The 24,152-nt window shown below is 36.9% G+C and overlaps 1 protein-coding gene across 1 annotated transcript in view; it reads left to right on the top strand.

Moving 5' to 3' along the window:
- The window catches only part of LOC136872063 (protein C1orf43 homolog), a 47,344-nt gene that overhangs the window by 18,674 nt on the left and 4,518 nt on the right, over nucleotides 1-24,152 (top strand). The window contains exon 3 of the mRNA XM_067145920.2: nucleotides 16,983-17,202. Coding sequence (XP_067002021.1) covers nucleotides 16,983-17,202 — 220 coding nt within the window. The remainder of the gene's footprint in view (nucleotides 1-16,982; nucleotides 17,203-24,152) is intronic.

Consider the following 24,152-nt stretch of genomic DNA (forward strand, 5'->3'; position numbering starts at 1 on the left):
GGTTGAAAACGGTAAATAAAAATGTAAACAGACTCTGGGATGGGTTTAAAGCAATTGTTGAGGATAGTGAAAACAAGTTTGTACCTTTAAGGGTGGTAAGGAATGTCCTTATTATAATAGAGAAATAAAGGGCCGATTGCAGAAACGATGACTAGTTTTAAGCCTTAGATATCGTCTACGTAACCAACGTCTAAATTGTTCACGATCTTCCATTGCATAAACAATGTTCAGTCGATGTTTAATTAGACATCCCTTAAAGTTTCAATTTTGGTTTGAAAATGGAGACAGAAATATCTTTCATGCAACTCTTTGCTTTACATGTAACTAATCTCATTATTAGACCCGTATTGAACTATGCTATGATATACTAACAATTTGTTGGTTATGATCCACCTTTTCAATACAAATTACAGTTTGTGTTGCTAAGTTGTAATGTTACAACACTAATTTACCGGGACATGTTTCGCTTTTATTCACAAGCATCATCAGCCTATACAATTGCCTCAAGGTTTGTCATATTTGGATTGTTGTTACAAATTTCATTACATTGAATGTAAATCTAATTTCAGTGATAACAATATTTAAAACACGAGAATAATATACACATTAAAAATTATGACAATATGATTTGCAATGTTAAAATGGAGTAACTCTTAATTCTAAAACACATTGACGTCCAAAACACAGTTTTTACAATTTGAAAATTTGGCTAAAAATTGTTTGCAATGTTAAAATTGATTCAACTATAATTTGGCATTAAAATTTGAGTCATAAATATAAATATTGGATGTTAATATATAGGAGCCATAGTTTCTGAAGTGCGTTGGTTTCTAGAATACAGTAACATTTCAGTATTGAGAATTTTAGTTAAGAATTGTGCTCTCTAAATAATGTTATTTAAAAAGACTGTAATTTTGCATTATGCGTGATTAGTCATGATGATAATCTAGAATTGAAGTCTTGGGTTCGTTGGAAAATGGCTTCTAGATTTGATTATCAGATATACAGAAAACCAACACACACGCCAATAACAATAAGAAATGACTCACTCCACCCCAAATCCCACAAACAAGCAACCTTTTTCAGTATGGTCTACAGAGCCTACAAAATACCCTTATCACCCGCGAATTTTACAAAAGAAATAAATTTTGTAAAAGAACTAGCACTAGCCAATGGATATAAAGCAGACATAGTAAATCGAATCATCAACAATGTAAAGCTCAAAATAGCCACAAACCTCACACCGGAAAAGAATAAAAAATCCAAATACGCAACCTTCACTTACACCAGTTCAAAGATTCACCAAATAGCAAACCCACTCAAAAAACGGGATATGCAAATAGCCTTTAAAACATATAACACTAACAAAATCTTATTTTTTAACCATAACACAGTAAATGCCTACAATAACAAATTTCAAGGCTCTGGAATATACAGACTAACATGCGCACAGTGTAAATCTTCATATGTTGGCCAAACTGGACGCAGTTTCCTAACCAGATACATGGAACACTTTAACGCCTCTAACCGGCACCACCCTCTAGGACCCCGGTAACATCCTAGCGGTGATGAGGTGAATAACCTTACCCACCAGCTGAGGTAAAAAAAGAAAGAGAAAGAGAGAGAGAGAGAGAGACACAGCCTGGTGTGAAGGTTGCTATTGTGTCCGCCCCAAATGGGTAGATTAAGTGAACACAAGAGAGAACAAGGGGCAAAAGAGCAACAACAAGTCACAGTACATCAAAAAATTCAAGGATAAAAACAACACCAGCCAACAACATAATACTAAAATTACCCAAAAGGAAAAAAAAATAGAGACACTTACCCAAAACGTGGAGGAAAAGCGGCTTAAGGCCCGTGGACACCCAAACAAAGAAATAGTTGCAGCGCTGCACCAAATGTGGTAAATGAAAACCAACTTTTAAGTAATATGAAAGAAAATTTTAATAGAAATTAAAATGAGAGGTAACAATTCAAAAAGATAATATCTGGGGGACACCTAGGTTCATCATAAAAGAGAAGATCAAAGTCGGATAATAACTTGAACCAGGTGTTTAAAAGAATGTAAATACTCGTTTAACAGTAATAGGATTAACTTGCAAGAACTTAATATGTTTAGTAAATAAATAGCTGCAAATGCTGGGGCTGTACCTTAATTAAGGCCACGGCCGCTTCCTTCCAACTCCTAGGCCTTTCCTATCCCATCGTCGCCATAAGACCTATCTGTGTCGGTGCGACGTAAAGCCCCTAGCAAAAAAAAAAAAATAAAAAAAATAAATAGCCAACAAGGCAGCTTTAAATAAGAAAATGTAGACTTCATTTAACAAATAATAAAGGAACTAATCCGTAAATATCAACAAGGAAAAACAACAGCGACCTCCATACCTCAAACAAGATAAGTAAAATATTGATTTAAATGTGATCAATCACGCGTTAAAGAGAAAAACAAATACCATACTTAGTAAACAATCAGTAGTTCCATGACCTTTAGGCCGGTTGCCTTTTAACTTTACCACAATCCATTCCAATTTCTACCAAGCGCAATTTCCAAGGGCACACGAAAATAAAGGTAGAAGTTACACATTTCGCCCAGACAAGGAACGAGACGAAACGACAAAGAGGTTGGCCGAAATTAATCACTTTATATGAAAGAAAAGCCAACGATCCCAGGCAACAAAAACATTTCATCCAAGAAAAACACACGAACCAACAACAATCCCATTAAAAACCAACCCGCCCACGACAATGACCCAAACACGCGTTGCCATAGTAACGGACAAGCGAAGCACAGTCTACAAATAAGAAGGAAAACCAACGGTTTTAAATTAAAATAAAATTTCACAGAAATCCCAGAAACAACGCAATAAAACAAAGCAAGGAGAAATAAATCCCAGAAGGCAAGGAACCCGAAGGAAAGCTAACCCCGCTACCTTGGAAACAGCGCCTTGGTTCACACCTTAAGGTACAATCAAAGTGCAAAAAAAACTTTTACTTAATTTTAAGATAAACACGCTAATTTCTTTCACCATGCGAACTGCATTCTAAAATGATTAATTGCCGAAACCGTTTCCTATGGTTCACAGACGCACACGATATCCAGCACAAATTTCGAAGAGGAAGTCTTAATCCAAATTATCATTATTATTATTATTATTATTATTATTGTTATTACAGTTATCTTGAAGTACGCCGAAACACATTAATCTTCTTGCTTCCCCAGAATTACTTTAATCCAAAACAGTTACATACCTTTGAGTCCAGAAAAATTGAGAAGTTCAAACCTGGCCATTGTTATTGAAGAGCGGCAACCACGAGGCCGTGAACTAAAGTTGTTCACCAAGGATCCTGGAGAATTATCGTAGCAAAAACATAGTCCAATTAAACAGTAGGAGGCCAGCAACTAATGCAATAAGGGATTATCCCTCTTAAGTTGGATTTCACGGGGGTTTCAGCACAGCCACCCGCCGCATAGCGGAACACACACATTCACGTCCATCAATGGCGGCTGCAGAACGCCGACTCCCCGGAAGTAGTCGCGGGTCGTCCGCACTAGACTCGCTGCACCAACTCGCGCACGCGCAGTAGGCGCCGACACAATACTCATAACAGGAGCGCACGGCATCCTGTCCTCAAAAAAGTACATTGGCAAACGCCGATTGACGCAGAATTTCCAGATGGCAGCGCACACACGCCAGTTCGAAAAGGATATGGGGGGAGTCTCAAACTACTTAATACTGTCTCACGCCTTAAAACACAATAAATACTCCGCAATGAGTAATCATATGAAAGAAACCGGCCATCATTACACCTCAATAGACAAAGACCTTACAATAATCAAAAGAATCAAAAAGGCAACGCAAAAAAGTCCCCCTCCACATAACACGCCAAAGCTTAACGCCCCGCCTGCAGGATCGTTCTCTACCCCCACCTCGACAACAGATAAGAATTCTCTACCACATAGCATGTCAATAGCAAACGCCCCGCCCAACATCTCTTCCCCTCAACCCCCTACTCGCCCTTCACAACAGCTCTTTCATATGTACAACACAAGGAGTAGAGCCACAACAGACAATAGTCACAGTAACGCAATAAGGTCCACAAGATTCTGTAGCAGCAGACAAAGGGGTAAGTGATAATGCAACATCAACACTCACATTACAAGCACAACACACACACAATATTACTTAAGTTCATTTCCATTTGTTCCAGATGCTTCTTCCATTCTATAAATCGAAAGAAACATAATCAGATACTCAAAATTTGGATTGAAGCCCCTTTTCACCATAACTTACATCAAAACAATCAACTTCCAACGGAGAGTCTGGTCGCTACAAACAAGAATTAAATATGTCAATACTTCCTCTGATCAAATTGCCAAACTGCAGCAGCAAGCCTCATCAAATCTAGAAGCCATTTTCCAACGAACCCAAGACTTCAATTCTAGATTATCATCATGACTAATCACGCATAATGCAAAATTACAGTCTTTTTAAATAACATTATTTAGAGAGCACAATTCTTAACTAAAATTCTCAATACTGAAATGTTACTGTATTCTAGAAACCAACGCACTTCAGAAACTATGGCTCCTATATATTAACATCCAATATTTATATTTATGACTCAAATTTTAATGCCAAATTATAGTTGAATCAATTTTAACATTGCAAACAATTTTTAGCCAAATTTTCAAATTGTAAAAACTGTGTTTTGGACGTCAATGTGTTTTAGAATTAAGAGTTACTCCATTTTAACATTGCAAATCATATTGTCATAATTTTTAATGTGTATATTATTCTTGTGTTTTAAATATTGTTATCACTGAAATTAGATTTACATTCAATGTAATGAAATTTGTAACAACAATCCAAATATGACAAACCTTGAGGCAATTGTATAGGCTGATGATGCTTGTGAATAAAAGCGAAACATGTCCCGGTAAATTAGTGTTGTAACATTACAACTTAGCAACACAAACTGTAATTTGTATTGAAAAGGTGGATCAAAATAACCAACAAATTGTTAGTATATCACAACTCTTTGCTTGTCGCAACCAATGAAATTCATCGGTGCGCGCGCCAAACACCAGTCAGCTGTTTGTCTTCCTACACATTACTCAAATATGGCTGAGCATGACTTGCCCACAGATAAGAGTATCGCTTTCGGTGGAAATTAAATCTCATAATATCGACACTAAAGTGACACGCTACCATATGGGGAAGTGTAACTTTCGTTATAGCGTTGTTACAGTGAGTGTAATCTACTCATAAATACGGTACCTTCGACGAAGGGAAGATGAAGCAATAGTAATGCGTAACCGGGTGTGTTGTACGGGCCATGTAGATGTAGCTTGCATTCTGGAGATCGTAGGTTCGAAACGCATCATCAGCAGCCGTGAAGATTGTTTTCCGTATTTTTCCTATTTTTACACCAGGCAAATACTAGGGCTGTTATTATGGCCACGGCTCTTCTTCCCCAGTCTTCTTTAAACGATAATTACCACCACTTGCCTTTTCCTATCTGATAGTTGCCGAAAACTTATACAATTATATATATATATATAAATCCCATACAACCTACTTTTTAGTTTTCACTATTATGTGTGTTTACTTGGAAGTAAATATAAGCGAATCCCTCCTGGTTGATATATGTGACAGCCCTCAGACGATCGGGACACGTAATTCTCATATGTATGTAGTCGAAGTGACCTATAATTGTATGGAAATTACCTCATGTACATAATAAAATATATCAGTTGCCAAGAATTGTATTCAAGTTGACAGTTACCGGACTGTCACTTTGTCAGTCTCAAGAAACAAGTCTCTCGAAAAGCGAAACCTTATTTTAAGATCTATCTCCCCGTGCATGTCAAACTAATGGCTGCGATTTAGCAGCGGACGACCCACAGAGAGGCTATCGGACTAACTTTTCTTCCTGGAATCGTCTCAACATGATAATACAAATTACATATTTCATGGTACATAACCTCTGATTGTGATTCACTCCTCTCATTTGAGGTTAAACAGTGCTCTCAGCAGTGTTTAAACATGACCGGTTAAACATCAGTTTTAGACGGTGTCTAAGTGATAAATAACATCTCTGCAATGCAGCAGCCATGTTTAGGCATTTGTTAACCGTAGACATCGTCTAAATACCGTTTCTGCAATCGGCCCAAAGAGACTAAGAAGGAGGTGCAGATTGGAAAGAAATAGTTAGAATTGGCTGTGGAAGTAAGGAGAAATTGAAGGAACTTACTCGAAAATTGAATCTAGCAAAGAAGGCAGCTAAGGATAATATGATGGCGAGCATAATTGGCAGTCATACACATTTTAGTGAATGGAAGAGTATGTATAGGTACTTTAAGGCAGAAACAGGTTCCAAGAAGGACACTGCAGGAATCATTAAAGAACAAAGGGAGTGTGTATGTGATGATCTTAAAAAGGCAGAACTATTCAGTCAGCAGTATGTAAAGATTGTTGGTTACAAGGATAATGTCCAGATAGAGGAGGTGACATATGCTAAAAAAAGTATTAACATTTACACTACATATGATAACAATGATATTTACAATAAGATACAAAAGTTGAAAACTAGAAATGCGGCTGGAATTGATCAGATTTCTGGGGATATACTAAAGACAATGGGTTGGGATATAGTACCATATGCGAAGTACTTATTTGATTATTGTTTGCTTGAAGGAGCTGTGCCAAATGAATGGAGAGTTGCTATTGTAGCCCCTGTGTATAAAGGAAAGGCTGATAGACATAAAGCTGAAAATTATAGGCCAGTAAGTTTGACATGCATTGCATGTAAGCTTTGGGAAGGCATTCCTTCTGATTATATTAGACATGTTTGCAAAATTAATAACTGGTTCGATAGAAGGCAGTTCGGTTTTAGGAAATGTTATTCCACTGAAGCTCAACTTGTAGGATTCCAGCGAGATATAGCAGATATCTTGGATTCAGGAGGTCAAATGGACTGTATCACGATTGACCTATCTAAAGCATTTGATAGGGTGGATCATGGGAGACTACTGGCAAAAATGAGTGCAATTGGGCTAGACAAAAGAGTGACTGAATGGGTTGCCATATTTCTTGAAAATAGATCTCAGAGAATTAGAGTAGGCGAAGCTTTATCTGACCCTGTAATAATGAAAAGGGGAATCCTCAAGGCAATATTATTGAACCTTTATGTTTTCTTACTACCGCTGAGGACTGAGACAGGGAAGTGTTCTATCACCAATCCTGTTTACAATAGTAATGGATGACATCATGAGAACAGCAAAAGCAGCATATGGAGGAAGAGAAAGAGAAATGAACATGATGTTATTTGCAGATGATATTGTGATTTGGGGAGAAGACGACAGGAAGGTTCAAGAACAGTTGAATGTGGTGAATGGGAAGATCGAAGAATGTGGATTGAAAATAAGTGTAGAAAAGAGTAAAACTCTTGTTATGACTAGAGGGGATAAAGAAGGGAAAGGTCAGATTAGACTTGCAGACAAGCCCCTGGAAGTAGTGGAAACATTTAAATACCTGGGGAGTGAATTAATGGAGAATGCTCGACTGGATGCTGAGATTAGTAAAAGGATTCAAGCTGGAAGTTGTTTCTATCATAGTGTAAGACACGTTATGGGACAAAGATGTGCCAACAGAAGCAAAGGATTCTATGTACAAGATGTATTACGTACCCATAACAACTTACGGAGCAGAAACTTGGACAATGACAAAGAAGAATGAGAGTCGAATACAGGCAGCCGAAATGAAGTTCTTGAGGAGTATGATACAGAAGAGTAGAAGAGACAAAATAAGGAATGAGAAAATCCGGGAAGAAATTGGAGTGGAAAAAATGAATGATAGAATAGAGAAGAGCCGACTAAGATGGTTTGGGCATATAAAGCGGATGAGCGACGAAAGAATGCCAAAAAAGGTGATGGAAATGCAAATCCAAGGAAGGAGAGGCCGTCGACGACCACGATTGAAATGGAAGGATACCATCCAATGCAGCATTATAGAAAGAAACCTGGACTGGGACACAGTGTTGGAGGAGGAGTGGTGGAAAGACCGAAGAAAGTGGAGAGGAACCATATTTGCCCCTACCCGGGTACAGCTGGATAAAGGGAAATGATGGTGATGATGATGACTACCGCTTTGCCCGTGACTTTGCTCGCGTGATAGATGAGTTATGCCACATAATATTTTTTTTATTTCCCATTTTCTTTTGAAGGCCACCAACCTACCGTATGCGTTCATCGACTTTCGTAAGAAATGTAAGACGTGAACGTAAATGATGTGTTTTCCTGTCCCGGTTTCGGCTGGAATTGAAAAGTTTCACGTGTATTCCAAGTTCGCTGTTAAATGAAATTTAAAATTCCCTGTGATCTCGAAATGTAAATATATTAATATTTTACATTACTTCTTTTGTAACAATTTCTTTGCATGCTTTATGAATGGAATAAAATAATAATGAAATATTAAAGGTATGAATGAGCTTATTTAAATCGTCTTAATCTTAAAAATTAACTTTTAATTATGAAATCAAAATTCAGAGTTAAAATACAAATATTTGCTATATAAAACCTAAGCATCAAATAACTTCAATGTCTGTAGAAAACATGAACTTTAATAACCTTAATCAATGAATAAGTAACGTAAAATCGTGCGTATCACATAAAAAGAAATAAAAGAAGAATTTTAAATATGATTATTCAGTTTAGAACTTCTTTATATACAATATTGGCAGTTCTTCCTTCTGGTGCCAAAAGAATTAAGCTGCTTGGAGAACTTACTCTGGAACAGGCAACATAAAATTGTCCGTGGGAAAAGCAGTCTTTGCGCAGGTCGATTCCTGCAAATGTTAAACTCTGGCCTTGGGATTTATTAATTGTCATAGCAAAGCATACTCTAATTGGCAATTGCAGTCTTTTAAACTCAAACAGAGAATCTGATGGTATAAGTGGTATTCGTGGAATGGACACTGATTCTCCTCGAGCACACCCTGTAATAATAGTAGCTGCTATTAAATTTCTTTTTAAACCCGTCACATGTAATCTAGTGCCATTGCACAACTTAGGTGGTTTGAGGTTATGTAACAACATGACAGGTGTTTGTGAGATGGGAATCCTGGAGGGTTAAGAGTATTTAGGAATTCTACTGGATAATTCACAGCATCGTCCGTTTGTAATTCCGTGTCGACTGATTTATACTCTATTTCTTCTCATCAAAATATGTAAGCAATGCTTCGTTTATTTCATTAGCCGTCTCATTTTTTGGTGTAAGAATTGCTCGCTCGCATAGCCAGTCCATAGATTTGTCTTTCAGATTAGCGACATCGGGATATATCTTTGAAATAAGACTTCCTAAAGAATTTACTACTGAACCTAAACCTTCAGGAATCAAAATTTTCCCAGCGACTTCTGATAATTCTCCATTTCCGATTTTCAGAAGAAGTTCCGAAAATTCGCCAGCCAAGAGATCACCACTCAAATGGACCCTCATATTTTTTCTCAAAGTAAGTTTGTGTACTTTAGACCATAAGTATGACGTTTTTACACATGCCTTTGCCTCGTCAGCACGTGTCCTTCTTGGTATCACTGGTAAAGTTCGACGAAAATCTCCAGCGAGTAGCACAGTAACTCCATCCATTATATCTTTGTTATTTCTTAAGTCTTGGAGAGTATTATCGAGAGCCTCAAACCCGCTTTTATGTCCCATTGTACTTTCGTCCCAAACAATGAGTTTACACTCTCGCAAAACCTGGGCCGTGTTAGATTGTTTAGAAATATAACAGATGGGGGCCTCAGTGCGAGTAAGATTAAGAGGCAGCTTGAAGGCTGCATGCGCTGTTTGACCTCCCTCCAGTAATGTTGCGGCGATCCCAGGCGGTGTGGCAGCTACAGCAATGTTTCTAGTACTTCTGACTTTTGCCAATAGCAAATTTATCAGGAATGTTTTTCCCGTACCACCTGGAGCATCTAAGAAGAAGATTTCTCCACATTCAGACTGTATGCTACTGAGAATTTTATGATATACTGCAAGTTGTTCTGTAGTTAAAGATTTTTCGCTGGTAGTTATCAGTCGTTCCAAAGATTGAATGTCGTAATTGGTTTCCTATATGTATTCTTTATTCTTTTCATTTCCTGACCTTATGGGTTGATGTAAGCCATACTGATTTAAATTCTGTCCTCCTACAGATAACACTCAGTCTTTGATTAATAATAGGCATTGGTTGTAAACTTCACTTTGATTTACAGTAGAATCTTTCACCTACTTTCCTGTATGCCATAAGATGTCCTCTGACAAAAGATCTTTGAACTTTTCCCAAAGATTGGCGGGATCAGAAATTTGACAAAACACTAGCAAAACAACGAAAAGTTCACGTACTTTATACGGAGATTTACTCAATGCCACTTCTTCAAGAGTTAACTCCCAGTGTCTGTCATTTTCTAATAATCCCAGAGCTTTGCATGCACCTTGGAATGTACAATGTAGGACACCATCCACAGTCTTTATTGAAGAAAACGATGTTGGTCCTCGAACTTCGTGAAGAAGGAATCGGAGGTGGTAGCATTCTGTATTATTTGGAGGAATAGTATATACCCTTGCTAATGCAGAATCTTTTTTAACTCCTGGCCAACCTTCATCGTCATCGCCTCGTTTTCTTCTTACGAATTTATTGTTCTGCCATACATACATAGTATGATGGAATCTCATGGTACAGGAGAGTTTTTGCAAAAGAATCCGTATCACATAAATCAAAGAAAGGCAAAAGAGTAGTTTTTGGAGGATTCATGACTTTTTCTGTCAAATTATTCAAAGTGAAATAGACACGTTGCCCATTCTCAAGATGTACATCTAGATGGAAAACTGTAGGATGTCTTTCATGAATAGGAAATCCCAGAATTCGCCGCACTGCCTCTGAGCTACTAATATACCTTCCTGTTTCATATAATTTTACCTCATCAAGTGCTTCATTTTGTAGTGAAATAGCTGCTTGGTCGCAGCCTTTGTTGATGTTCTTGCATGCATATTTAACCGACTTAACAGATCTGCTGTGTTCCACATTAACGTGAGCTTTTAATAAGCGAAATAAAACAGGATTGAAAGGCACTACCCATCTGTTGTCAAGCTCTACACCATTGATCTGCAATGTGAATCCTCCATCTTGTGGAGCCAATCTTTTATACAGCGGATAACCATCATGGCCAGTTTGTGTTTGACGAAGAAGTGGTCGTGGGTATCTCTTACTGCAACGTCCATCTTTCATGCAAGGTGCATTGGGATTCAAACTACCGCAAGGTCCATGAATCATTGTAGACTTGATAATATCGTGTAAAATATGATCTTTATTTGTATCAGGAATTTCGGCACAAATGATGTTATCGATCTTGTTAAACAGTATGCTTTCCATCAACCACAGTAATATATGAATGTGAGGCAATCCACGTTTCTGCCATTCTACTGAGTACATGTAACAACGTACATCGCCGAAAATTCCTGCTTTATTGAAAAGGTCCATTAGTAGTTTTTTCACATTCAATCGTAATACCCTAGAAATTATATCGTGACGATTGTAGTGCTTTTGCCCTTTCCAGATTGCTTCCGAAATTTCAATCCATTTTGGATTGCACGTAAATGTAATAAAAAGATCAGGACTTCCGTAATGACGTACGTATGTAATTGCATCTTGCATGCGTTCATGCATGTATCGAGGTCCTCCGGTAAATGATGAAGGCAGAATTACTCTTTGTCCAAGTTGATCGGCACTTATATCTTGCCTGCTTACTGCATCTCTTAAATGAATATAATTTTCTGCTCTTAGCTGTTTTTGATTGTTGCGAATGAAATTTAGCCTCTCAGTTTCTATTTTTCCATACATATCAACTAAATATTGATTTAACAAAGCACCAAAACGTAAGAGTAAATTATCTTCGTCCTCTCACACCGTTATTCGAAAGGCATAATAGCTCACTGCTGATACCTTTTTGTTCAAAAAAATATTTTTATGAGGATCATGTTGAGGAATATTTACTGAATAGCCATCCTCACCATAACAAAACATCATAGGATATTGAAGGCATCATAAGACAGATGAATTTCACTGATACGTTTGAGTTTATCATTTTGGCTCTGAATAACTATATCTCGTTTTTCAAATTGTTCGCCAACAATTACTAAAGCAACCTCATTAGATGTTGGAGCATTATATCGTCCACTGTGAGCGTCAGCCGGCTGTCTGTTCGCATGAATAACTACCTTAAAATCTTGACATCCTGAAGGCACCTTCTCAAGAGCTGTTTTCAAATTCTTCACATAACAGTTAACATCATGGAACATTTTTTGCAATTGTTTAACCAAAGCCGGCTTAACATCTGATATCTTAGAACATCGTATTTGTGCTTCTCTTTCATCTTCACCAACAAAGTAAATCTGCAAAAATTCAGGATCCTGATGAGCATTTGGCAATAGACTGCCTATGGAATGATAAATTTGACCTTGTACTTTGAAAGTTGGCATAAAGCTGTGTTGGATGACTTGTTTAGCACCAAAAGATGTCATTTGAAAACAGCTGTTATATTTTTTAATTCGATCCAAAAAATGACCATGATCTGGATGGGCACCCGTTAGTAAATTGTACAATGGTTCAGGTGGAGATTGGTGTGGGTGGCAGCTGAACCTTGCCAGAATCGCAACACATGCCTGGTGTTTCATCTTTCCTCTTGAGAGCATTGCAGAATTGGCATTTATGGGTCATTGTACCAATGGTTATCAAGCTGTTATCTTTGTAATTAATTTCAGGATCGCAAGACATCTCGGAACGAAACTTAATTTTCCATGGACGCAGTCGTCTTTCTTTTCGGACCCCAGGGTGATGCTGCTCATATCGCGTTTGAATTGTCCTGTGTTTTTCGCGATTATTTTGCTGGTATGTAGCTGCCGCTGCTCTATGAACCTCGGGATTATTTTTCAGGTATATCGATGCCACTGCTCTTTGGACTTTGGGATTTTTCTTTTGGTATTTACTTGCAGCAATGGTATGTGCCGAAGGATTATTCTGTAAAAATGTGGCTGCTGCATTTTTTAATTGTATTTTTCTAGTAGCATTTGAGTATCGAGTACGACGTTTTTTGGATACTTTTGTAACTACGAATGAAGCACTTGTTTCTTCGCGCAGACATTCATATACTTCAAAATGTCCGTTGGAAAGATTACCAGTAAATCGCAATCTTTTTACGGTATTAGCTTCATCACCAAATGCCCAGTATAACTTTTGATCACAATAAACTTCAAAGTGGAATGGAAGTACTTTTGCCTGCTGCCGTCAATTCACATGTTCCACCATAAGTGGAATCTTCTGACATAAACGTCGGTTCTCTTCTGAGGAGGAATAGTTATTACCAAGATGATTTTCGGAGAAAATGGAGAAATCTGCCCAGTTGTTCACAACATACGAAACAATAGCTTCACGAACTTCTTTATGCCGTAACTGAGTAGAATATAAAATGTGAGAAAGAGATCTAAATAGACACGCACCGTCACCTACAATAGAAACAATGTTATGTGGTAACACTTCACCATTAATGTTTAGATAAGTTACTGCCATTATGCTGTGCGCGTGAAAAAGATGTTTTCGCGCTGCAGTCTGTTATTTAGCTGTCTCCTTGAAATATCACACACCAGTACGTTGAATCTTCTGATATGAAAAGTCAGTACTCTTCTGAGGAGGAATAGTTATTACCAAGGGCTGCCAAGGTTCAAAGCCTTCTTGCTCAACAGTTCTATCACACTCAATTTATTATTGGTCGACAATATGCAAGTTGCCTGTGGTCTCTCCTTCGTCAATATGAGTGACATATCTTCAAACCTTAAACAGGTTTGCTAATTTCGCAGGCGCGCGCCGATCATAATGAAGGAAGAACTGGCATTGCTTTCGCCTAGCCTGTTTTATTAAACTGTAAGCGGCTGCATAACCCACTAACAAAATATGAAACGGTAATAATTCTCCTTGATAAAACCATTTTCCTGTGTTAAAAAAAAGCTGCCAAGAGGCAGATTCGAACCTGCATTCTTGCAATCTGCAGTCCGTTGAGTTAACTGTTATGCTATCAGCGCTGGTTGATTACCGTCTTGAAATACACAGAAGCGGAGTGAATTGGCGCGTACACTTATATGTTGAAACGTGCCGTGGCTCTTTTTGATTGACAAAAGCCAAAGATTCATGCGCGCAAGAGAAGTATTTCATCTGGAAAATCTTGAAAAATAAATATATTTCCGTTGACTTTCCAAGAAATGCAAGATTTTTGCTAACTATTGAGACAATTTGGAAGATTGAATGAATATATATGTACAATATTTTTCACAAAAACGGAGATATTGAACAGAAATGTAAAACCACATTTCATCCCTTTTCACCCATTTAAAATCGGAATTTTATAAATCTCTTTTAAAATAGTATTTATGCTATAAGAAAAGAAATATTGAATGAATACTAGTACAATATTTTTCACAAAAACGGAGATATTCAACAAAAATGTAAAATCACATTTCACCCCTTTTCACCCCTTTAAAATAGGAACTTTTAAAAATCCTTTCTTAGTGCGCATCTACACTACGGTAGCAACATGTTCTCAAATGTGCATGCTATTATCTCCAGTAGGTTTTGCTGTGCATTGATTATCAGTCAGTCAGGACATCTTGCTTTATATATAGATATATAGATATATATAAATGATATGAGTAAAGAAGTGGAAGCAGAGGTAAGGCTTTTTGAGGATGATGTTATTCTGTATAGAGTAATAAATAAATTACAAGATTGTGAGCAACTGCAAAAAGACCTTGATAATGTTGTGAGATGGACAATACGCAATGGTATGATGATAAACGGGGTTGAAAAACAGGTTGTGAGTTTCACAAACAGGAAAAGTCCTCTCAGTTTTAATTACTGCGTTGATGGGGTGAAAGTTTCTTTTGGGGATCATTGTAAATACCTAGGTGTTAATATAAGGAAAGATCTTCGTTGGGGTAATCACTTAAATGGGATTGTAAATAAAGGGTACAGATCTCTGCACATGGTTATGAGGGTGGTTAGGAGTTGTAGTGAGGATGTAAAGGAGAGGGCATATAAGTCTCTGGTAAGACCCCCAACTAGAGTATGGTTCCAGTGTATGGGACCCTCACCAGGACTACTTGATTCAAGAACTGGAAAAAATCCAAAGAAAAGCAGCTCGATTTGTTCTGGATGATTTTCGAGCAGAGAGTAATGTTACAAAAATGTTGCCAAGTTTGGGCTGGGAAGAATTGGGAGAAAGAAGATGAGCTGCTCGACTAAGTGGTGTGTACACAGCAATTATAATAAGTATTTCTTGTCCACCTGTTCAGTACAAATCACCTTTTTGGTGTTTACACTTTCATACAATTAATTTCTCTACAAATTTGCGAGGTATAGAACATCGTGCTTGACCTCCGGCCAATTTATACAGAAAGTGGGATCTGTAAAGAAAAATGGGGGAAAATTTAATATTATAAATGTGTGTGAATTTCCTAACTGACCAACATTTAAATGAGAGCTTACTTGTTATTATTAAGATGATAGGTATGTCCTGCTGATTTGGAGTTGCTAACTTGTCTGCCAGTGCGCCTCCTAGTATTGTATTTGTGTGATAGAGGTGGTGGGGAACCTAGAGTGGGAGAGGAGATGGGCGGATCTTTCTGCATTGTTACCTGTATAAGAGGGGCTCTTTTACGAGTGGCGGGAGCTTGTTTAACATTTGGAGGAAGGGTAGAAGGTAATGGGGAACCTGACAGGGGAGATGAGGTAGGCGGACCCTTATACGTCATTGGCGATATAGGAGGGGCATTCTTGCGAGTGGGAGAAGCATGCTTAACGTTTGGAGGAGGGGTATAAGCCTTCGTATTTAACAACTTATACATCTGTTGGGTTCCTTTCTGACCTGGTTTAACAGTATTTAGTAACTTGGGTGTTAATTCATGTAAAGGACTTCTGATTCCCGTAACATCATTGAGATTTTTATCCTTATTATAATTCTGATCCAAAAATATATAGAGGCTTTCCAGTTCGTTCAAAAGCTTACCTTTTTGCATACTCCTAATTATCGTCAAATCTTTTTCGATGGAAGTAAAATGATGTCCTGTCTCTTTCATGTGTATACTCATTGCTGAGTATTTATTATGTTTTTCTGTGTTAAAATGCTCCATGTACCTAGTGAAAAAGCTCCTCCCAGTTTATCCGATATAAGAAAACCCGCATTCTGAGCATTTCAATCTATAAACCCCTGATCTCAAGTAACGATGATTTCCCTGATTAATTTTGCCATGATTAAAAAATATACTTTGGTTCATATTAGAAGTTCTAAAGGCTATGTTCATACCGTGTTTCTTGAACGTATTCATAATTTGGCGAATCCTCCGGTTATTATACGTAAATGTGGCATATTTGGTTTTATTAATTCTGTCTGTTATCAGATTTGTGAAGTATTGGAAAGGTGGTATAATTCATTTATTTGTAAACTTTGATGTTGATCTCCAATACAGTTTATAATGAGGTTTATAACTTGTAATTGTAACTTGTAGCCCTGAAGATGGTTTTCCATGGTTTCCCATTTTCACACCAGGCAAATGCTGGGGCTGTACCCTAATCAAGGCCACGGCCGCTTCCTTCCAACTCCTTGCCCTTTCCTATCCCATCGTCGCCATAAGATCTATCTGTGTCGGTACGACGCAAGACCACTAGCAAAAAAATATATATATATATCAGAGCCTTAAGAAATGCTGCATTTATGACACTCTTTGTTTTCTCTCTCGTCACCCTTTTGATATGCACCACTGTATTCTTAGATAAAAAAGGAAAGGAGAATAGCTCCTACATGTTCTTAGTGTTCTTCATATTCAGTTGTTAAAAAAAAAAAAAAAAAAACAACAGACTGTTCATAAAATTTATTTTTCTCTGTACTTGATTTTGGACAGAGCGAGAAATCACAAAGCAAGACAACGGTTTGTCACGGCATCCTACTGAGAATCTGAGGGCTTATCTTCTAACAACCCTAGCTGCTCCTCTCAATGGTTTGGGCCAGAAATTGGTGCACCAGTTCTGCGATTTATATGAACATGCAAGACATGACCCCAGTGATTTTGGAGATGAGGAGTACCAAGTATATTCAAAACTGTTCTTGAAACTGCTGGATGCGTAAGTATATGTTTTTTGAATCTGATTATTGAAAATATTTTCCAGTGAGATTGAATTTCATATACACTTTGTACAGATCGTTGTACCTTAAATAAAGAGGATTCTTGAAACAGCTAACACATTAAAACATGGTAGGCAAGTGACTACTAGCGCTAAAGGTGGCGAAACAGTGAGGTAGCAAGCAGTCGTGCTGATTTAACTAACGCACAACTGTGGTGTTGATTCAGGGAAAGATTAGTTGTCTGTATAATAGAACATTGTAACATGTAATTTACATATAGAAGCAATATGATACATCCGTGTCGTGCTAAACGACACTGTCATGTCATGAACTACTATAATTTAGAACGTTATATCGATCCTAGTGTAAAATTTTTCTCGTTCAATACAAAAGAGAAAGAAGACAAAAATGGATATTGGCAGTGAACCAAATGAAATAAGTATCGTGAAATAATACCAGAAGTATAATTCAAACGTAATTGACACCTTGAGAATGATGGTGGTTTAAGCCATTATTAAAGCAGACATTAATAATGTCTCATAAGTTCCTTGTCCTTGTTTATTTCAACACTAAATTCATATAATCCAATAATTTTGAGCTGATTCCGGATTTCACTCTTCCTGTAAATAAATCCAAATTCTTTCCTGCAAATAATATTAAGGGGAATTATGATTGCATTTTGAAACTTCTTCAGTTTTGATTCTAGTTAGTGATTTTTGCTGGGCTGAGTGGTTCAGACAGTTGAGGCAGGTTCGATCCTCACTCAGTCCGGTGGTATTTGAAGGTGTTCAAACACGTCAGCCTCGTGTCGGTAGATTTACCAGCACGTAAAACAACTCCCGTGGGAAAAAATTCCGATACCCCGGCATCTCCGATTATCATAAAATTAGTTAGTGGGATGTAAATCCAATAGCATCATTATTATTATTATTATTATTATTATTATTATTATTATTATTATTATTATTATTATTATTATTATTAAAAACATTTTGAAGTACATCAAATTTGACACCTAGGACATAAAAGTAAAATTATAACTTCATACATCAAACAGTTTTGGAGCGATGAATAATTTTTTTTCTGGAACTAACCTCATTTAATGCCTTAGGGGTGGAATGTTTAAAAATATTTCCTGTTTTACATCCAGGATTTAAATATATATACCGCCATTTGGAATTTCTTCTTCGTACATAAACATAAACAGTTTCGGAGGAATGAGTATTTTTGTTTTTGGGTCTTAACCCCTATTTAACCCCTTAGTGATTAATTTATTTATTATTATTTTATTTTTGTTTACCAGTTGCTTTACGTCGTACCAACATGGATAGGTGTTCTGGCGATAATGGAATAGGAAAGGGCTAGGAGTGGAAAGGAAGCAGCCATGGCCTTAATTAAGGTACACCTGCATTTGCTTGGTGTGAAAATGGGAAACCACGGAAAACCATATTCAGGGTTGCCAACAGTAGGGTTTGAACCCACTATCTTCCGAATACTGGATACTGGCCGCACTTGAGCGACTGCAGCTATCGAGCTAGGTAAAATTTTTAAAAATAATAATAATAATGTTATTGGCTTTATGTTCCATAACTACTTTTATGGTTTTTGGAGATGCCGATGTGCCGGAATTTTGTCCCATGGGAGTTCTTTTAAATGGCAGTAAATCTGCAGACACGAGGCTGACGTATTTGAGCACCTTCAGATACCACCGGATTGAGCCAGGATCGAATCTGCCAAGTTGGCGTCAGAAGGCCAGCGCCTCAAACGTCCAAACCACTCAGCCTGGCTTAATCATTTTTCACACCAAGTAAATGCTGAGGTGCGCCTTAATTAAGGCCACAGTCATTTCCTCCCCGATTCTAGCCCTTTCCTATCCCATTGTCGGCAGTAAGAACTACCTGTGTCTGTGCGATGTAAAGCAAATGGAAAAAAAAAAGCTTCTGTAATTTAACATGTATAATATCATTAGAAATAACGTCCTCTTTTATGGTATCATTTGATTCACTTTTGTGTATGAAATTCACGGCATTAAATCCATCATAAATGAAAATATCCCTCAGTGATTGCTCCTGGCTTACTATGTGCATTAGCAACTTGCAGTGCTAGACTGTGCGGTAACTCAGGGAAGAAGTCAAATAAATATTAAAGTTTATTTTTTCCACCTGCTCAATACATAAAAAAGATAATGAATTAAATAAAATTATAGGGACATGTTTTGCCCTTTAATTATGGGCATCTTTAGCCTTAATCTCAAACTGAAAGTTGATTAATCAGGTACATGATTGTAATTAACTTACATATGAATGTGAAGGAAATTTGGAAATGTGCGAAATGGTTGACAATAGTTATGGAATTCTTAATATCAGGACTTAATGAAGTCTAAAATACAAATATTCGTAAAATTATACACTTTCTTGAATATAGTTAAGAAATTCTTGAAATGAGGCCTTACTGAAGTTTAAAATACAAGTAGGCGTGAGTTTATACACTAGAGGAAACTTTTGGATCTTAAACAGATTGAATGTCACTATAATAATCATATCAAGTGAGATTTATAATAAATGTGAAGTGATAAAACTGTAGTTTTCTAGAAGCATGAGAGAAGAAGAGTGCTTGAAGGTAAGTTGCTGTGTTAAATGTTAGCAGGAAGGAACGGCTGTAGTCTCTTGTGTAGAATTGTAAGGGAAGTTTGGACTGAAGTCTGTAACAATAGGAGATTTACGTGTTAAAGAATGAATTTGAATGAAAGGAGAGTTTAAAGAGAAATCGAAGTGTGTAAAACCACTTACCTCTTTATTAACGTTGAAATTGGTTGACGTAAAGAAGATTCGGAGAGAAAACGTTATGTGTAATTTATTTTATTTTCAATTGTAATAGTATTAAATAGTTGCTATGGTAGCGTTGAAATGAGTGATATTTAAGTTACTAGTGTTATAGATGATGTGAGATTAATGGAGGAGAGGGTCGAAGCGGTGTGCTAAGTTTATAAATTATTGGTCTTGGCGGATAACGGGAAATGAGTTCAATTCTTAGAACAAAATAAAGAGAAACGATATCATCAGTATCAAGTGGAATTCAAATATAAGTTAGAACCAGTCTATAGTCTATCTTTTGTGAGGAGAAAAATTAGCCTTCCTCTTGAAATACGATGCGGGAGCGAGGGAAAGTGGGGCAGTAAACATCTAAAATTATAAAGTTCAATAAGGACTCAGTTAATTTCGCTAAAAGGTGTTCTGTAAAGGGTTGATGGTATAAAAAATAAAAAATAAAATCAAATTGTAGCATTAATAGTTTGAAGCAAAGAATTTTTTTGTTTTTAATATAAAGGTAAGTTTAGTCCTTTCAGAGTACGTAAGAGTGTGGGATAGTGTTTGATGGTAAGTAGGTTTTTTATTTTATTTTTTTACAGAGATTTGCTTAGAAGTGTGCAAAAAGGAGGAGAATTTAGTATTAAAAGTATGAGATTATAGAATTAATTAGTAGTTGTTATTTGTTACTTGTGCTTCTGGTAATATAACGGTGTAAGGATATGGGAAATGGATGCTGTGGGGGGGGGTGTTAAATTTTTTTTTTTTTTTGACAGGGCAGGGCAGGAGTTGTGTTATTTGAAATTAATGGGGGCTTGGAAGTTACTAATTTAATGTTATTTAGAATGTAATGTTGATTTAAATTTAGTGATTGCAGTAATTTTGGTAAAATTTCGTATAATGGGTTTTTACTTCAACTATGTCATTGAGGTTAAGATTTTTGTTATAGTATTGGACTAAAAATATATAGAATGTTTTCAAATTCATTAATTAATTTTCCTTTACCTTTTTTAATTTTTTTAACAGAGATTTTGGTTAGAAGTCTGTAAAGAGGAGGAGAATTTAGTATTAAAAGTATGAGATTATAGAGTTAATCAGTAGTTGTTACTTGTGCTTCTGGTATTATAACGGTGTGATGATATGGGAGGTTGATGTGGTGGAGGTGGGGGGTTAGGAGGGATGTTAAGTTTATGAGTTCTTGGTAGTGGTTGAGTTGTGGGTAGGGGTAGGGCAGGAGTTGTGTTTTTTGAAATTAATGGGGACTTGGAAGTTATTAGTTTAATATTATTTAGAATGTTTTGTTGATTTAAATTTAGTGATTGTACTAATTTTGGTAAAATTTTGTATAATGGATTTTTTACTTCAGCTATGTCATTGAGGTTTAGATTTTTGTTATAGTATTGGTCTAAAAATATATAGATGTTTTCTAATTCATTCATTAATATTCCTTTATCTACTTTTTTAATAATTGTGAGGTCTTGATCTATAGTGGTGAAATGATGTCCTGTTTCTTTCATATGGGAACTCATAGCTGAGAATTTGTTGTGTTTGATGGCATTAAAATGTTCCAAATACCTAGTTTGAAAGCTTAGGCCTGTTTGACCAATGTAAGAGGCGCCACATTGTGTGCATGCGAGTCTGTATATGCCTGAACCTGTGTAAATGTTGTTGTTTGAATGGATTGTGTTGTGATTTTTGGTTGGTGTTGGATTTGCAAGTGATAAAAATCATTGTTGTCCCTATTGAAGATACTGAATGTAGGATGCTAAATGGTTTATTTTGTCAGGATGCAGAAATTTTCTCACGGCACTGGAGTGTGTATCGTAGAGATAGGATAGGAAGGGTTGGAGGGGGAGTGTTCATTCTGGTGAAAGAAGAATTTGTAAGCTACGAAAAAGTTAAAGATGAGACACATGAAATTCTAGGTGTAAGGCTCATTTCTAAAGATAATAGGCAACTTGATATATTTCGAGTGTACAGATCGGGAAAGGGTAGTACTGACGCGGATGCAGAATTATTTGATAGGATAGTCAGCTATGTGGGAAACGACATGGAAAGAAATGTGATTGTAGCGGGAGAGCTGAATTTGCCAGATGTCAATTGGGAAGGAAATGCGAACGACAGGAAGCCTGGCCAACAAATGGCAAATAAGTTAACATGGGAAGGACAGCTGATTCAGAAAGTGATGGAACCAACCAGAGGGAAAAATATCCTGGATGTGGTGCTGATAAAACCAGATGAGCTCTATAGGGAAACTGAAGTAATAGATGGTATTAGTGATCATGAAGCTGTTTTTGTGGTAGTTAAAAATAAATGTGATAGAAAGGAAGGTTTTAAAAGTAGGACTGTTAGGCAGTACCATATGGCTGATAAAGCAGGCATGAGGCAGTTTCTAAAAAGTAACTATGGTAGGTGGAAAACGGTAAATAAAAATGTAAACAGTCTCTGGGATGGGTTTAAAGAAATTGTTGAGGAAACAGGTTTGTACCATTAAGGGTGGTAAGGAATGGTAAAGACCCACCTTATTATAATAGAGAAATAAAGAGACTAAGAAGGAGGTGCAGACTGGAAAGAAATAGAGTTAGAAATGGCTGTGGAAGTAAGGAGAAATTGAAGGAACTTACTAGAAAATTGAATCTAGCAAAGAAGGCAGCTAAGGATAACATGATGGCAAGCATAATTGGCAGTCATACGAATTTTAGTGAAAAATGGAAAGGTATGTATAGGTATTTTAAGGCAGAAACAGGTTCCAAGAAGGACATTCCAGGAATAATTAATGAACAAGGGGAGTGTGTATGTGAGGATCTTCAAAAGGCAGAAGTATTCAGTCAGCAGTATGTAAAGATTGTTGGTTACAAGGATAATGTCAAGATAGAGGAGGAGACTAAGGTCAAAGAAGTAATAAAATTTACATATGATAACAATGACATTTACAATAAGATACAAAAGTTGAAAACTAGAAAAGCGGCTGGAATTGATCAGATTTCTGGGGATATACTAAAGACAATGGGTTGGGATATAGTACCATATCTGAAGTACTTATTTGATTATTGTTTGGTCGGAGAAGCTATACCAGATGAATGGAGAGTTGCTATAGTAGCCCCTGTGTATAAAGGAAAGGGTGATAGGCATAAAGCTGAAAATTACAGGCCAGTAAGTTTGACATGCATTGTATGTAAGCTTTGAGAAGGCATTCTTTCTGATTATATTAGACATGTTTGTGAAATTAATAACTGGTTCGATAGAAGGCAATTCGGTTTTAGGAAAGGTTATTCCACTGAAGCTCAACTTGCAGGATTCCAGCAAGATATAGCAGATATCTTGGATTCTGGAGGTAAAATGGACTGTATCGCGATTGATCTGTCTAAAGCATTTGATAGGGTGGATCATGGGAGACTACTGGCAAAAAAGGGTGCAATTGGACTAGACAAAAGAGTGACTGAATGGGTTGCTATATTTCTCGAAAATAGATCTCAGAGAATTAGAGTAGGTGAAGCTTTATCTGACCCTGTAATAATTAAGAGGGGAATTCCTCAAGGCAGTATTATCGGACCTTTATGTTTTCTTATATATATAAATGATATGAGTAAAGGAGTGGAATCGGAGGTAAGGCTTTTTGCGGATGATGTTATTCTCTATAGAGTGATAAATAAGTTAAAAGATTGTGAGCAACTGCAACGTGACCTCGAAAATGTTGTGAGATGGACAGCAGGCAATGGTACGTTGATAAACGGGGTTAAAAGTCAGGTTGTGAGTTTCACAAATAGGAAAAGTCCTCTCAGTTTTAATTACTGCGTTGATGGGGTGAAAGTTCCTTTTGGGGATCATTGTAAGTATCTGGGTGTTAATATAAGGAAAGATCTTCATTGGGGTAATCACATAAATGGGATTGTAAATAAAGGGTACAGATCTCTGCACATGGTTATGAGGGTGTTTAGGGGTTGTAGTAAGGATGTAAAGGAGAGTGCATATAAGTCTCTGGTAAGACCCCAACTAGAGTATGGTTCCAGTGTATGGGACCCTCACCAGGATTACCTGATTCAAGAACTGGAAAAAATCCAAAGAAAAGCAGCTCGATTTGTTCTGGGTGATTTCCGACAAAAGAGTAGCATTACAAAAATGTTGCAATGTTTGGGTTGGGA

This window comes from Anabrus simplex, chromosome 4 (assembly GCF_040414725.1).
Source record: "Anabrus simplex isolate iqAnaSimp1 chromosome 4, ASM4041472v1, whole genome shotgun sequence".
Taxonomy (NCBI): domain Eukaryota; kingdom Metazoa; phylum Arthropoda; class Insecta; order Orthoptera; family Tettigoniidae; genus Anabrus; species Anabrus simplex.